We start from the raw sequence: 17,723 nt of genomic DNA on the forward strand, positions 1-17,723 counted from the left end.
CAGTAACGTTTGCTTTTGATGAGAATGAATGAATTGGTAACTTGTCCTGTCCAACACTCTTTGCCAATGTCATTGCCTAGGGCGCCCCCTCGTGGCGACACTGCCTTTGTGGCAAGGTGGAGAATTAAAATGATGTATGTGGGCAAAGGAGAATTTTTACAGTCAAATATAAACCGATTGAAAATGCTTCCTCTAACCCAAACAAACATCAACTTCTCAAATTGTAGACTTGAGACCAAGCGAGTCGTAATACTAACGATGCACACAAAATACTGGAGTAAATCGGCGAGTCTGAAGAAGGGTCTCGACCCGAAATGTCACCCATTCCTTCTCTCCAGAGATGTTGTCTGCCCGCTGAGTTACTCCAGCGTTTTGTATATATTTTCAGTGTAAACCAGCATCTGCAGCTCCTCCCTACACATAACTGGTTATCACCCAACCTGCAACTAACAATCCACCATCTCCTTGATCATCGTCACTTTTTTGGGGAAATCTTTCATTTATAGACAATTAGACAATAGACAATTCTTTGTTCTCTATCTCTCCACGTCACCGTCTATATCTCTCGTTCCCCTCTCCACTGACTCTCAGTCTGAAGAAGGGTCTCGACCCGAAATGTCACCCATCCCTTCTCTCCAGAGATGCTATGTCTGTCCCGCTGAGTTTACTCCAGCATTTGGGGTCTATCTTCGGTTTAAACCAGCATCTGCAGTTGCTTCCCACACTCCTCCTAAAATACTCATGGGACCCTCTCACAGTAAGGTTAGGGGGGGAAGATTTTAACTGCAAAACATTGCTAATTATAACGTTTCACAGAACACTGAAAAAATAATTAAGCGCCTTTGATCAATACATGTATAACTAAAATATTATTTCATATCCATGTCATATTGCAAGTAAATAGTCTTGAATTGGGAGGTTTAAGCTGTCTTGAGAAAGCTGTGGAGAATTCTCTCTCCAGGAACGCGCTCCTGTGACTAACGTCGGCAGATTGGCAAATTAGCGCATTTTCTTTAATTCTTACATCGACGGAGAGAGTCCATAAATAACCCTGTTCCACCCGCTGCAGACATGGATTCTGCTTTAGAATGGCCTGTATTGGGAAGGTCTGAAGAAGGGTCTCGGCCAGAAACGTCGCCTGTTCCTTCTCTCCAGAGATGCTGCCTGACCCGCCGAGTTACTCCAGATGTTGGTGTCTATATTTAGGCGCTCCCTCCCGCTCTCTCTTCATCTCTTGAGTCGGTCACAGATGTAGGGAGGGTCGGGGGCAGAGAGCCAGATCTGCGCCGCAATATTGTTGCCCCCCCCCCCCCCTCCCGCCCCCCTCCCTCACCCTACACAACTCAAACCCCCCTCCCCAATAGAGATTGCCCGGCTCTCTGTTCATCGGTGCGTGGGAAAGAACTGCAGATGTTTTCAAGAGAGAGTTAGATTTAGCTCTTAGGGCTAACTGAATCAAGGGATATAGGGGGAGAATGCAGGAACGGGGTACTGGTTCTGGATGATCAGCCATGATCATATTGAATGGCGGTGCTGGCTCGAAGGGCCGAATGGCCTACTCCTGCACCTATTTTCCATGTCTATGTTTGTATGCTGCCTGATTTAAACCGTAGACACAAAAAGCTGGAGCAACTCAGCGGGACAGGCAGCATTTCTGGAGAGAAGGAATTGGTGATGTTTCGGGTCGAGACCTTTCCTCAGTCTGAAGAAGATTGAGATGCTGCCCGTCTCGCTGAGATACTTCAGCATTTTGTGTCTATCTGTGTTCACTGACGTGGGTTGGGAACAACGGGGTCTCGTTGTAAAGGACAAATGAAGCGCTTAATACACGGCGCACAAGCGCTCGATTCATTACACCGGCAGCTCAATGCTAGTGTGTGTGTGTACAGTGAGCTCATCTCCACAATCCACAGAAAACAGCACAACAAGCCATTTATTGATGGACTGGACTTTGTAACAAGGCTTATAGCACGACTTTGTAACAGGGCTTTTAACTACCGAGTGAGACAACGTGCAGGTAATATTCTGCAGGGAGAGAGAGAGAGAGAGATAGAGAGAGAGAGAGAGCTTTGATCGCCAGTGTGGTGACAACCATTAGTTTGGAGGCACTCTGAGCACGAGTCCCCGCTGTGAAGAGGCAGTGAGTGTGTAATGTGCAGAGTGGCTCCTGGTGTGGTGGCATCGGGCCAGTTGACAAAACTTCCCTTCATGCTGCCCAGATCGATGTGCCCAGCGCTGCTGATAACTGCACACAAGCCACATCACTTGACACCTTCAATACCCGAGTACCAACACCATCCCGGTGGCGTGGGACAATCCCGCGACACACACTGGCCGGTGGACAGGCACCCCCTCCCTCCCCCCTGTCCCAACCTGCTCCTCTCCTACCCCCTACCGTCCCCACCCTCCACCCCTCCCGTCAATGTCCCAACGCTCTCCCCTGTCCCTATCCCAACCCCTCTCTGTCACTGCTGCCCCCCCCCCCCCCTCCCTCTCGCCCCTCAGCCCGGCTCCATCCTCCCGTTCAACAACTGCCTCTCTCCACAGCTGCTGCCTGTCCCGCTGAGTGACTCCAGCACTTTGTGTCTATCCACGGTGTAAACCAAGCATCTGCAGTTCCTTCCCACACGCGGATTACAGAACAGCTCCCACTGAAGGAAGGAAACTTCACCCCAAAGTTGCCCAGCTCCGCCGACATAAACCCCCGGGGGTGGGGATGGGGGGCGAGCCCGTGTGTAACTGCGGCCGCTGAGGCTGCGTGAAGTGTGACTGGAGTTGCCATTACAAATGCAGATGGACCAGCGCCTTGTCCACACCGCCCCGTGTAACGGGGACCACCCGCCCGCCACATCCACAGCGCTGCTCCATCAACTCTGGCAAGGAATGTCCCGCTGCCACCTGGGTTCAGCCGCCGCGGTCTGCAGTGCAGCCAGTGTCCAGTCCGGTGCAGTGAGCTCCAGTGCAGCCAGTGTAGTCAATGTCCAGTGGTCAGTCCAGTGCATGCGCGGGCTGGACTTACCTGCGAACACCTGTCCCGCTGCCCCCAGCACCAGGTGCCCCAGTAGCGAGAGGGCGATCAGAAGCGCGCTCATGTCCGGCCGTCTGCTCCTCGCATCACGCGTGCAGTTGTGGCGTGGGTCCGCTGTCCAGTGCCCGGTGTCCAGTGTCCAGTGCCCGGTGTCCAGCCCGGTGTGTGCCCGGTGTCCAGTGCCCGCTGTGCGCTCGGTGCCCGGAGCCTGGACCACCGCTCCCGAGCCCCGCGTTGCTGCTCCTCAAGTAGTGACCGAGAGTCCTGGATCTCCTCCTGCCTCTCTCTCTGGCTCCCACTCTCTCTGTCTCTGTCTCCCCCTGCCTTCCCCTCGCTCTCCCCTCTCCCTCTCACGTCTGCACAAGCCAGCCCGCTCGCTCGCTGTTCACATCCAATCCCAAACGGCGGGGGACAGATAGGGAGCCCAGTTTCACTCGGGGAAGTGGTGCATCTGTTGAAAGCAGAGGGCGTCTGTACGGGCTCGACCAGGGGAGGGGATGGGGGTGGGGGGGGAAGAGAGTTACACGGAGAATGATCAGGCGCTGCTCACCTCCTGCCGGGAAGCAGATTGATTGACTGATATTGCACGACGTGAATATTTAATATTTCATTTGTGTTTGGCTGTGACTGACGTCCATTGTAACAAGCGAGACACGCTCTTTACACAGACAGCTAGCTTCCAACTAAATCTAGAGACTGATGCCTCTCGGTGAATGGACCTCATCTCCAGCACGAGAATGTATCTTGCTTTTTTTTTTTAAATAGCTGAGACATTGTTGAGCTTTCAATTGTGCTCAAGCACAGCCTCAAATCCTATCGGGCTGCAACACCCACGATATGACAAACTAATATAGATAGAACCGACAGCAACAATCACAAAACCCTTCTGTTTACTTTTCCCAATTACCATTTTCTCCAATGTCACCTTTACAAATTAAAGCTCCAAATAACTCATTTATTTTAATTCATGCAAATCTTTACAATATAGTGATTAAAAGTCATTTTTATAAATTCCCCATGGTATTCATATGTCAATTTATTTTTCAACAAGATAAGCTAGGCAGGTTTTGCTCCTTAATGAAGCATGCAGGTATGAAGTTGGAGTTACAAATTGGTGGGATTCTCTCAGCCGGGCATTTAAATTAAAACATTTAAGTTTGGCACGGGTGCAAAATGGGTTGGACTTCCCATCATGCTCCTGTTAATGTGATAGGAGCAAAATTAGGCCATTCGGCCCATCAAGTCTACTCCACCATTCAATCATGGCTGCTCTATCTCACTCCCAACCCCATTCTCCCATAACCCCTGATACTCGTACTAATCACGAATCACGAATCTATCAATCTCTGCCTTAAAGATATCCATTGACTTGGCAATAGACCATAGACAATAGGTGCAGGAGTAGGCCATTCTGCCCCTCAAGCCAGCACCGCCATTCAATCTGATCATGGCTGATCATCCACAATCAGTACCCTGTTCCTGCCTTCTCCCCATATTTCCTGACTTTGCAATATTTTAGAGCTCCGTCTTACTCTCTCTTGAAAGCATCCAGAGAACCAGCCTGCACCGCCCTCTGTGGCAGTGAATTCCACAGATTAACCAACCTCTGGCAAAAGGAATTCCTCCTCATCTCATCTGTGGGCTGTTCAAAAGCATGATGGTTGCTGGGAAGAAGCTGTTCTTGAACCTGAAGGTCATGGTTTTCTGGCTCCTGTTCCTTCTTCCTGATGGTAGCAGTGAGATGAGAGCATGGCCAGGGAGGTGTGGGTCTTTGATGATATTGGCTGCCCCTTTTGATATAAAGCTAGACACAAAATGCTGGAGTAACTCAGCAGGACAAGCAGCATCGCTGGAGAGAAGGAATGGGTGATGTTTCGGGTCAAAACACTTCTTCACAGATGCTGCCTGTCCCGCTGATTTACTCCAGAATTTTGTGCTATCTTTGGTTTAAACCAGCATCTACAGTTCCTTCCTACACATTTTGATATAAATTTAGTCTGTTTATTGGCTTTAAATAAGTTAGCAACTTTTAGAGACATCTTTGCTTAATAGGTGCAGGAGTAGGCTATTTGGCCCTTCGAGCCAGCACTACCATTCACTGTGATCACGGCTGATCATCCACAATCAGTACCCAGTTCCTGCCTTCTCCCCATATCCCCTTGACTCAGCTATCTTTAAGAGCTCTATCTAACCCTTTCTTGAAAGCACAATAGAGAGTTATCTGCCACAAACTACTCAATTGATCAAATTCAATGATGTTACCCCACTCTGGGACGTCGGACCTCAAACCTCTCGCCCCCGAGATCATTACCATAACTATTGTTACTTTCCACAGACTGATATGCAAATGTGCCCTGTGTGGTTTACATAAAGCTAGGTGAAAATGCAATTAATTTAACCGCACAAATCTTTCATTTTAATCATAAGTCTTTGTGAAGTGTTTACTTTTGTACTTCATCTTTGATATGTCTTTGAATAAAAAATGTTAATCCATCACCTTTGAAGTTGAGGGATTTAAATGGAAGTTATGTCAGATGATATAATTTAAATAATCTGATGGATTTTCTCTTTAATTTGCTTTCTTGGAGCTGAACATACATTGTATAAAAACCATCTGAGAGCACAACGTGCTGTGTGGTTCAATAAAACACAGGACAAAAATCTTGTAGAACATCATAATGGCTAGATCTTGCATTTGGAGGATATAGTTTAGAAGATGGATCTGCAATCTGTGCCCATCTCATGTTGAACTTCCTCTGTTCCAACAGCACCAGTACAAATGAGCTGGAGACACAAGGAACCGCAGATGCTGGTTTACAAATAAAGGCAAAGTGCTGGAGTAACTCAGCGGGTCAGGCAGCATCTGTGGAGAACATGGATAGGTGACGTTTCAGGTGGGGACCCTTCTTCAGACTGATGATGGTGCTGGAGGCCTGACAAAGCCTGGCAGGTAAGAGAGCCTGGCGTAAGAGGTTGATGGTGAGGGGGGGGGGGGGGGGGGGGGGGGGGGGGGGATGGCCCTATTTAAATGGGTAGATGGTTGGGAAAAGGGGGGGATAAAAAGACAGAAGGGGTGTGGGCAAAAGGATTGAAGATTTGCAAATTGTGAAGCTAGAGGAAGGAAGGAAGGAACGTGGGTGAGAGAGGAGGGGGGGGGGGGAGAGAAATAGGTGAGAGTCCAGGTGGAGCACAACGGAGGGGATGGGGGTAGTCTAGAAACAAAAACTGGAGGGTTGGGGAGCTGCTTGTTGTTGAAGAACTGCAACCTTCTCACAGACTTCTGGTAATCTCTGACCTATCACCGATTAAATTGAAAAGAAACCACTCTGGATGAAACTCACGGCCATGTATCAGGAGCAAACAGAGGCTCCAAGTGGTGAAAGATCAGACTGCCATACAAACCGCCCACACATGCACCCCACCGCCATTCACTGCCTCCTCTGTGGAACAGTCCATGATCCAACATCTACTCAATGCCACACCAGAACTCACGTTCAGGTCTCACAGCCGTGAAGGGTTTTTCTTTTCAGAAACAATTTGCTACATTTTCCCCATTCTTATTTCCTTCTAATTATTTCACTTGTTTACCTTTGTTGATCAGTGCAGGGGTCAGGGGTTACTAATGTAGGTAGGAGCATGGGTTTGGAGGGGGGGGGGGGGGGAAGGAGAGATAGTTCGGCCATGATTCGATGGCGCAGTAGACTTGATGGGCTGAACGGCCCAATTCTGCTCCTATCACTTATGACATTTCTTTTTCCACAACCAGTGATCGTACCTTTCCCATGGCTGGGAATCTATTGGAGGAGCATCCTATTTGTAGTCCAGAACTCAAGGAACTGGAGTGGAAGTGTCGTCGGTTTCCAAGGATATGCCTTGGGAGATGATGATTGTACAACCACTATCATCTTCAAAGCAGAAAACAAAAATTATTTTGGATCCAAGATTTATTTTGGAATTAATTTTTAGATTAAGTTACCTCTGTGGGTGTAAGTGCTAGAGATGACCTATGTTAGCTGGGTTCTTGGTGAAACTGTGTGATCTGCCTCAACATAGCACAGTAATTAGTGCAACATTTCTGTTATCGAAAAGAAACCAAAATTCATGATTACTTGGCTCCAGTCATTCTGAACAATATTATTGACCAGATGGTCATCTGAAGAGAGAACAGATAGAATTTTAAGATTGAACTTCCTACTTTAATAACATCACAAAATTGATTTTGATAGAATAACTATTTCTCAATTAAATTCCAGACAAAGAAAAGTCTGATTAAGTTAGATCAGTCATGATTGAACGGCAGACCAGACCCGATGGGCAGAAGGGCCTAATTTTGCTCCAATGCCCTATGAGCTTGCATTAACATGCAAGACATCCCAGTATCTATTGTAGACAAAAATGCAGGAGAAACTCAGCGGGTGAGGCAGCATCTATGGAGCGAAGGAAATAGGCAACGTTTCGGGTCAAGACCCTTCCCAGTATCTATTGCCCATGAACCCAATGGCCGACACTAACGACTGGCCCAGCAACATTCAGTGGTAAAGTTCCTTTCCTTTGTCCTTCTCTGTGACCCCTCAATCCCTACTGTCCATCCCTCTAGTTGCAAAATCACAGAGTGCCAGAGTAATTTGGTGGGTCAGGCAGCATCTCTGGACAATATGGATAGGTGACGTTTCGGGTCGGGACCCTTCCTCAGACTTTTTCATTCTTTCAGTCTGAAGAAGGGTCTTAACTCAAAACGTCACCTATCCATGTTCTCCAGAGATGCTGCCTGACTCACTGAGTTACTCAATTCTGGTGAGCTCCGACATGGCTCACGAGTTGCACAAAAACCTGTGCGCGAGTGAGTTTAAGGTGGAGAAACTGTTGCATTGTAACAACCCCACCCTCTCGGCCGCAGAAGTTAGAGTCCAGTGGTATGAAAAATCATCATGGCTGGAGACTTCTTGGCTGCAGTGGATGGCCATGTGGTCTTTAGTGCTCCGACTAGCCCTTCGCATTCCACAGGAGCATTTCCAGCCGTTGGTTCATAAAGATCTCTTCTGCCTGGTCTGCCTAAGCAGACTTTCCATGAAGGATGAGCATGTCCCACAGGCTGAACTGGACTTGCAAGGCTATGCCTTGACCTGACAGTAGCAGAGATTGATAGCTTCTTGATTAATACTGGTTGTCACGGGTTATGGGGAGAAGGCAGGAGAATCGGGGACTGAAGACATGGTTGAAGTAGACTCAATGGGCCGAATGGCCTAATCGGCTCCCATCATTTATGAACTACTTGGTTATGGGGCTTAATTGCCGCAAAATGTCTTAGAATATTCTATTGTGTCTGAATATTATCGTGTATTTCCATCTCAAATATGTAGCTGTTTAAAACTCCATATTGTCATGGTAATAAAATACATTAATTACTGTGCAAAATAGAAACAGAGTGCTGGAGGAATTTGGCAAGACAGGCAACATCTGTAGAGGGAAATGGACAAGTAACGTATCAGGCCAGCACCCTTCTTCAGTCTGGGGCTCTGTACCGATATTTAAAAGGACAACATCAAGAATAGTCTGAAGAAATAGAAACATAGAAAATAGGTGCAGGAAGAGACCATTCGGCCCTTCGAGCCAGCACCGCCATTCATTGTGATCATGGCTGATCGTCCCCTATCAATAACCCGTGCCTGCCTTCTCCCCATATCCCTCGACTCCACTGGCCCCTAGAGCTCTATCTAACTCTCTCTTAAATCCATCCAGTGATTTGGCCTCCACTGCCCTCTGTGGCAGAGATTCCATAAATTCACAACTCTCTGGCTGAATAAGTTTTTTCTCACCTCAGTCCTCTTTATTCTAAGACTGTGGCCCCTGGTTCTGGACTCACCCAACATTGGGAAAAATGTTCCTGCATCTAGCTTGTCCAGTCCTTTTATAAGTTTCTTTAAGATACCCCCTCATCCTTCTAAACTCCAGTGAATACAAGCCTAGTCTGTTCAATCTTTCCTCATATGACAGTCCCACCATCCCAGGGACATCCACATCACATCGAGCAACTGGGAGCACGTTGCACTGGACAGGCGCTCCTGGAGGAAATCCGTGCAGGAAGGAGCTGCACTTCACGAAACGGAACTACGCCGTATCGCAGTGACAAAGCGACAGCACCGTAAGGAGAGAGAGAGAGAGCGAGAGAAGGGGGCTTGACGACTACCAACCAGTCTCCACTGCCCACATTGCACCAAGGTGTGTGGTCCTCGGATCGGCCTCTGCAGACATCTGCAGACCCACAAGTAAATGACCCCATGGAGAGGACAGTCATACTCGTTTCGAGTGACTGCCAATGATGATGATTTAAAATAATTTTGGCTTGAATTCCGACTGTTTAATTTCTTTCTTTACTTTTCTTAGCAGTGGTGGAGGAAGCTCACAACTATGCTTGGCCAAGCCGACCCTGCAACGCCACCAAGACAATGGAGTTTTATATGCAGCTGCACTTAAAGCAACTTGGGTTTAATAATGGCACCAAAACCTGATGATTCATGTATAGTGTCTCAGTCAACTATTTATATACACTTTGTACTCGATCTAAGATTCCGCTTGCATATAGTAATAGTTCACTGAATTTAGTTTAGAGATACAGCGGAAACAGACCCTTCAGCCCATCGTGTCACTCTGACCAGAGAACCCCGCACACTAACACTATCCGATACACTAGAATAATTTCCATGAAGGATGAGCATGTCCCACAGATTGAACTGGACTACATGGTACCAGTAGCAAGGCTATGCCTTGACCCGAGATAGATAGATGCTTGATTAATACGGGTGTCAGGGGTAATGGGGAGAAGACAGGAGAATGGGGAAAGATAGATCAGAGTACACACTCTACACACTAGAATAATTTACAATTACACCAAAACCAAGGCTAACGGAATATGGGGAAAATCCAGGAACGGTGTACCGATTTTGGATGATCAGCGATGATATTGAATGGCGGTGCTGGCTCGAAGGGCCGAATAGCCTACACTTGCACCTATCTTCTATGTTTCTATGCTGGACACTCTCACAAACTCCCATGTGGAGGGTGGCAGGTACAAGCAATCCCACCACAGACACCACACCTAGGAGCCACGCTGCTCGACAGAACATATGTCCTGTGTGTGCTGGAGTGCGCCTTCCATGCTTCAATAAATCTTCCTTCATTATGTGACCTATCACTTATGTAACAAACGAGCCATTGGTTTTTAATCACTGATCAATGAACCCTGCCATAGAGAATTTAATTTTATGCCCCCAAGCTTATTGTTGCTTCAATTGCATTTCATTTTTCATGAGGATACACTGGACTACTTTTAGCAGCAGACATGTAAACTGGTCTGTGTTCTGTCCTATCCATGATAGAATATATAAACATTGCAAATTATTTAATGATCTTTAACTTGTCGGTCTGCACTCGAGCTCAGATCCAGCTTGTCAATTGAAACATACAAAACGAAGGCTGCATCATTCTCACACTCGCTCTCTCTCTCATATTATTCTCACGATCGATTGAAAGATACAGCATGGAAACAGGCCCTTCGGCCCACCAAGTCCATGACGACCATCAATCACTAGTTCGTGTTATCTCACTTTTACATCCACCACCTATGCACTTTGCAGAAGCTAATTAACATACAGACCTCCACAAGTCATAGGGTCATGAGCATGGAAGCAGGCCCTTCGGCCCAACCTGCCTACACTGACCCTGGGATGTGGGAGGAAACGGGAGAACCTAAAGAAAACCCACAGGATCACAGGGAGAACGTGCAAACTCCGCGCAGACAGCACCCAAGGTCATATATTTATGAAGGTTAATCAGGCTATTTGCAATGCAATCTCCCAATTTTTCAAAATCACCTTAACATTTAATATAGAGATTTAATGTTGAACCTCTGTGTTTGTTCTTTTAGGAAATTGTATGTCAAATTTGTTATGACAAATTCTTAAAAGTGAACCAAGTGGTTGGTATTTATCAATTTTCAATGATAGCTTTGGAAAGTTTCCAGAGTATAGCCCACCCACAAATTCATCTACCACTGGCAAATCATAATTGAAAGCATGGCCTCAAGATTAAGGAGAATTGGGGAACATTTTGCTGAAAAAGCCTCAAGCTCCAAAGCTTTGATTTTAGAGATACAGGGACAAACCTGTACGTCTTTGAACCGGAGATCTCGGAGAAAATCCACGCAAGTCACGGGGAGAACGTACAAACTACATTCAGATAGCACCAGTCGGGATTGAACCCGAGTCTCTGGCACTGCAAGTGCTGTAAGGAAGCAACTCTACCGCTGCACCAACGTGCCGCCGTACTAAGTTGTAAAGTAGTGGCCAATATGTGCCCTTGAATCCATCACCAGCTTGGTCTGTGATTCAGAAGCATCATGAAGGAACTGCGGATGCTGGTCCACAAAAAGCTGGAGTAACTCAGCAGGACGGGCAGCATCTCTGCAGAGAAGGAATGGGTTGAGACCCTTCTTCAGAAGCAACCTCCATCAAGGTTTAAATCATAAGATCAATGTAGACCTGATTGTCAAATACAGTGGCTGCAAACATTCAGAGTGGTTTGGTAGCTACCGTAGATCGTCAAGTAACGGCCTTCCCATAAACCATCTCCCTGCTCAAGAGTAACTCGGTCAATATTTCAATGAATGCTGCCCATTTCATGATCATTTGGACTGAATGGAGAATCTGTGTTTTATTTTGCTTTTTGATTATTCCAATAACACTTTGGTACTTTGGTTGAAATGGAAGTATAAATATTTCAAATCAGAAGTGTGATTGATTAAAAAATGTTTATAAAATGTTACCATGAAAAAAGTCGCTTTAAAGAGTACTCATGGATTGGTTTTGGAGATACAGCATGGAAACAGGCCCTTTTCCACCAAGTCTTGGCCGACCATCGATCACCCATTCTCACCGATTCTGTTATCGCACATTCACAACCACTCTTTACACACAAGGGGAAATTTACAGTCGCCAATTAACCTGCAGACAATGTGGGAGGAAATCCGAGCACCCAGAGGAAACCCACACGGTCATAGAGAGAAGGTGCAAACTCCACACAGACAGCATCCGAGGTCAGGATCAAACCCGGGTCTCTGGTGCAGCGAAGAAGCAGCTCTACCCGCTGCGTCACTGTGCTGCCGTTATTGAATTCTGGAGAATGAAGAGATATCCCAAACTGTGGCACGCAATGATAATGCCCGCGTTTGAACTACTTCAAACTATTGTAACAGTCAAGATGTGTTGATTGGATCCACTGATTCAAAGGACATTTACAAGGATACAAAGGACATTTATTATTACATACGCCAAATGGTGTAGTGAAATTTGACTTGCCATGCAGCACATGAATAAAGATAAGACACAACATTAAAGAATTTAACAACATAAAAACACCCCCCCCCCCCCACATGGTTCCCACTGTGGGGGAAGGCAGCAAAGTCCAGTCCCATCCAGTTCATAATTAGTTTTAATTTCTTTCATGGTATTATAGAACATTTTTCAAAAGTAATTCAAGTATGAAACTCGGAATAGCTATTAAATGATAATTTGTTCCACTGACTATCGTTATAGTTTGGATGCATGGGATTTAGATTAACACAAGCCTTCTGAAGGATGAATTTAAAGACCCCTCTCATCTTGTCACCTGCACAAATCCGTGTGGATTTACTCATTCCCAATATTGTGACTAAGATTTGGAATATACATTTTGGATACATGTTCTGTGGTAATTATTTAAAGGCAGTAACAAAACCTTATCATAAACTGGGGAGATTGAAGGGACTTCTTACAGCATTGCATATAGCATGAATTATGCATAAATTCCATGATTTGCCTTTATGTATAAAAATTTGAATTCTATCACGAGGTCTTTTTTGTCAGAAACAATTTAACATAATTAGCACAACAAATGTGAAAGCAAGATTCTCATGTTATTGATAATCTTGCCTTCCTTGCCAGTTTCTGCTGAAGCCTCCATTGTTCCTTGAATGAGCCTCCCTCTTGTCACAACTAAGTATTTAGTCACAGAGTGACACAGGGATCATGACAGAAGCCTCCTCGTTGTGATCCCCAGAAACAACGACACGACACGGGCGACCAATTCTGTCAACATGTTGGACGACAACTGAAGCCACACAATGCCTGACACACGAACACGGAAACTGGCCCTTTAGCCAAACTTGCCCATGCCGACCAAGATGCCTCATCTAAACTAGTCCCATTAACCTGTGTTTGCCGCATATCCCTCCCAACCTAACCTCACATGCACTGTCCTGATGTCTGAAAATGCTGCTGTACCAGCAGTGACACGTACAATCTTAATGCATGCTACCCAAGTCAATTCCCCACCTCCTCCAACTGCAGTCATCCTGGTAACTCTTGGTACAAGTTTGGTATTGTCACGTGTACTAAGGTACAGCAAAACGCTTTTGTTTTTTATGTGCTGTCCAGTCAAAGACGGTGCCAGTGCACAGATAAAGGATCATGAGTACAACATTTAGTGCAAGATAGTCCGATTAAAGAGATTTCCAATGGATAAGATGGGTGGTCAAGACCTGATAACAGCTGGAAAGACAAAATGTGCATGAAGGAGCTGCAGATGCTGGTTTAAACCGAAGATAGACACAAAATGCTGGAGTAACTCAGCGGGACAGGCAGCATCTCTGGAGAGAAGGAATGGGTGATGGTTAGGGTTCTTCAAACTGATCTTTGAGTCGAGTCCCTCTTCAGACTGAAAAATCAGTGGGAAGAAACAGGCCCTTTGACCAAGCTGACCAATACACCTGTTGTACATGCACATGGCTTGATGGAACTCAAGTAGAACATGATCTGATAGCATGCAAATAAAAGCTTTTTGTTGTATCCGGTATACACGACAATAATAAAATATCACAGAAATATGGCCACTCTGCCCATCACCTACATACTGACAGAAATACTGATCTTTAATTTGTATATTATTTAATATTGAAAATAAAGTTTGCATTTTAAAATGTATACATATCGCTCATTTTCAAGCCAATGAATTTAACGTGCCAAAAAGCAACAAATGGGCGGCCTGCCAACCAGTAAAAGAGTTTGTGAACATTTTTATTAAATCCACTTTGTGAAAACCAACTAAATAGTAAGATTAAACGAGAACTTACCAGTTTGAAGTTTGATCTGTATTTTATGAGGAGTTACGTTGAGGGATTACGTGAAGAAGCCCGCCAGGACGCATGCGTGTCATTCTTCAAAGCAGCGGTGTGAAATCACAGATAACTGTAATGACTAGACATAGTAAGATTAGAGAAGAGATACCAGTTAAGTATATGATCAAGGGTGGGAGCGGAGAGCACGTAATCCCTCATCGTAACTCCTCATAAAATACAGATCAAACTTCAAACTGGTAAGTTCTCGTTTAATCTTACTATTTTACTTCAGAGTGACGTGAGTGACTACGTGAAGATTTTAAAGCTCTGTAATTTCATGCCGTGGAAACGAGTCCATGCATCACGTCTGCCTTGATGACTGTAGGAGGAATTGTGTTAACATAATTTGGACATGAATTCGACATTGAAATCATAAAATTTATTAACACAAAATTATAACCCCTTTTTATGGGTTTAAATTAATTTACAGAACTTAAAATCGTTTATGCAAACGTTCCAGGTTTCATTACTGGTTTGTTGTAAAATAGTTGGAATGTTTTTTCCCCTGACCATCCTGCTGCCTTGAGGATTTCGTCCATTGGTACATCCAACTGTATCGCTGCCGATGTAGCTGCAGCCCTGGTGGAATGAGATTTTAAAATATTAGTATCCACCCCAGCCTGTGTTAGCACCTGTTTCAGCCATCTTGAGATGGTCTGGACCGTCACGCTTTTGTGTGGTTGCTTGTGGCTGACCAAAAGTGCCTTCTCATTGCCTCTTATGATTTTCGTTTTCTCCATGTATAACGACAAATGTCTTACTATACAGAGACGGTCATCTGTTGAGTATGACCTAAATTGTATATTGAGGCCTGCTGATCCCTGTCTGTTCTGCTTTACTAATTCAAAGATATGAAACGTAATATTTTCAGTTGAGGAAGTCATGTTGTCCAGTCTTAGTTTATGCAGTGACTGTATCCTCTGTGCCGTGACCAATGCCATTAGCATGACTGGTTTTAATGTCAGTCTGTGTAGGGACAGAGCTGTTGCTGGAGACCAATTCCTGAGCATCTTCAGGACAATACTTACATCCCATATTTGGGAGTACCTGGTTCTTGGGGGATTAGTATTAAAAATTCCCCTCATAAGTTTTGTTACCAGTGGGTGAGTCCCAACAGAGTAACGCTCTGTCCCCTGCCATAGGTAAGACGATAGGGCACTTCTGGTGCAGTTGATGGCACTGTAACTGAGCCCCTCATCATAGTGGAGGCCTGCCAGATATTCCAGAACAGACGGGATGTTCATGTCTCTGTTGGTGATGCTGTTTTTGTGGCAGTACATTTCCCACTTCCTGATATAGACCAGATACTGTTTTTTGGTTGACTGTCTTTGGGACGCCGAGATCATGTTCACTGTTTGGTCCGTCAGTCCCTGTTGTAGTAGAGGTGATTTTAAACTCTACAAATTAATAAGTTCAAATGTTTATGGCATGGGTGGCTATCCCTTGTTAAGGGATGTAGCAATAAATCTGGTCTATGTGGGATGGTGATACATGGTTCTAATACCATGTTTAGTACCACTGGGAACCATAGTTCCCGAGTAGGGAAGTCCAATCACAGGGTACCTTTAAAACCAAAGAAGACCGCAGAGAGTGGTGAATCTCTGCCAGAGGGTCTTGTTGTATTTTAAGAGGGAGTTAGATGTGGCCCTTAAGGGGATACCCGGGACTGATGATCAGGCAGAAAGGAGGGAATGGCGTAATGGCCTACTCCTGCACCTAATTTCTATGTTTCTATGGTTCTAATAACATTTTAGTACCCGCAATGCAGCGAAAAAATGCATCTGTCGCCGCTGCAATTTCCCCCAATGGGAAAATCTCTGGTTCCCATGAAAACATAATTTGATAACTGGTGGTTAAGTCTGGATGCGAATAGATCGATATCTGGTGTTCCATATCTTGCTGTAATATCAGCAAATACTTTTTTATTCAACATCCATTCGGTGTTTTCATTAAATTTGCGTGACCTGGTGTCAGCCACTAAATTTAGTCTTCCTGGTAGGTAAGTGGCTGATATCCAAATATCTCTCTGGATACACCATTGCCAAATTGTATTAGCCAGATTGTCACATGATGTCGATTTGTTTCCACCCATGTGGTTAATGTATGCTACCACGGTGGTATTGTCTATCTGTAGTCTAACATGCTGGTGATATGACCCAGTACAATATGACTTTAGGCCATGGAATGCACCCAACATTTCCAGGTAGTTTATGCCCAGTGTGAGTAATAATGATGCCTCCTGAGCAGTCCATCTACCTCCACAGCTGGTGATGGTATTGGTGGCTCCCCACCCAAGTGCACTGGCATCAGTTTGTAGTACCATGGAAGGGTTACTGACAATGATTGGATTGGAACAAAGCCAGATGTTATCTATCCACCATTTTAGTTCCATTTTAGCTTTGATTGGTAGTTTCATAGGTCTGTCAAAGTGACCTGCATTGATTTTGAGTGCTTGTATTTTTGCTCTCTGTAAGTTTTGGTAATGTAGAGGTCCAAATTGTGTGGCTGGAAAGGCAGCCACCATTTTGCCAATTACTTTTGCTACCAATCTGATGGATGGTTTGCTGATGTCAATGAGGTTATTGCAAGCCTCTATTAAATCTCTAGCCTTTCCCTTAGGCAGAGTCACCGACATGTGAACTGAGTCAATGGTGAACCCCAAATAGTCCATAGTAGTGGAAGGCGTTAGTTTAGATTTAACTGGATGGATAATAAATCCCAGTTTTTCAAATAACTGTTTTGTGGCTGTTACGGTTTGTTTGGCCAACGAATTCAAAGTTTTGCCCACAATGAGTATGTCTCAAATACCACCTGTTTTTCGTTTCCTTAAAACCTAGGGCTGGTTTCAAAATTTTTTGAACAGCCTGGGGCTGATCTGATTTTTGCTTTATCAGAAAGCGTGAACATTCCAGTTCGGTAAGTAACATCTTGGTCACTGTGTAGGCTGGCCATGAAGTACTTCTATTGTATAACCTGGATATTGTATATCCCTGGATACTGCTTAAGATGTAAGTATTGGTTGTTAACATGCTCCATGCATTCAGAAAAGAGTGTTATCTCCCCCCAACCTCCATGCTCCCTGTATTTTGTAGGGAACCAGACCCACCTACCTCCATAGTTACCAGTGCCAGGTTTACTTATTTTTGTAGGTTCTTCGCTGCTGTTGTTGCGCTGGTGTCTGGATTTTCGGTTTGGTTGACGTTGGAGGTCCACGCATCTTCCAAGAAGGCCGGCCTGGGCCATGGCCTAAAAAAAGACTCATGTTTTGAGTACCGGGCCTTCGAGCTTTCACCAGCTCTACTGGTGGGTGCGTAGGGGTGCTGTCTTTGGCTGTAGTGGGTTTTTGTTGGAATCCCTTTTATTAGTCCCAGGGATTTTGCTTCCTCATTGAGCTCGTTGACTTGCTTCGATAGGTTGCCTCCAAATAATAGCATTGGAGGTTTTGTGGTCCCAGGTTTGCACAGTCCCGCGAATTTTGGGTTTAGT

General features: G+C 45.2%; 1 protein-coding gene across 5 annotated transcripts in view; it reads right to left on the bottom strand.

Annotated features, from left to right (window-relative positions):
• ptprt (protein tyrosine phosphatase receptor type T) overlaps nucleotides 1–3,177 on the bottom strand; it is a 540,461-nt gene extending 537,284 nt beyond the window's left edge. For all 5 annotated transcript variants that reach the window (XM_055652682.1, XM_055652681.1, XM_055652684.1 and 2 more), the window contains exon 1: nucleotides 3,020–3,177. In XM_055652682.1, coding sequence (XP_055508657.1) covers nucleotides 3,020–3,092 — 73 coding nt within the window. In that variant the 5' untranslated portion in view covers nucleotides 3,093–3,177. The remainder of the gene's footprint in view (nucleotides 1–3,019) is intronic.
• Nucleotides 3,178–17,723: the final 14,546 nt, after the last annotated feature.

Source organism: Leucoraja erinacea, chromosome 21 (assembly GCF_028641065.1).
Source record: "Leucoraja erinacea ecotype New England chromosome 21, Leri_hhj_1, whole genome shotgun sequence".
NCBI classification, from domain to species: Eukaryota; Metazoa; Chordata; class Chondrichthyes; order Rajiformes; family Rajidae; genus Leucoraja; species Leucoraja erinaceus.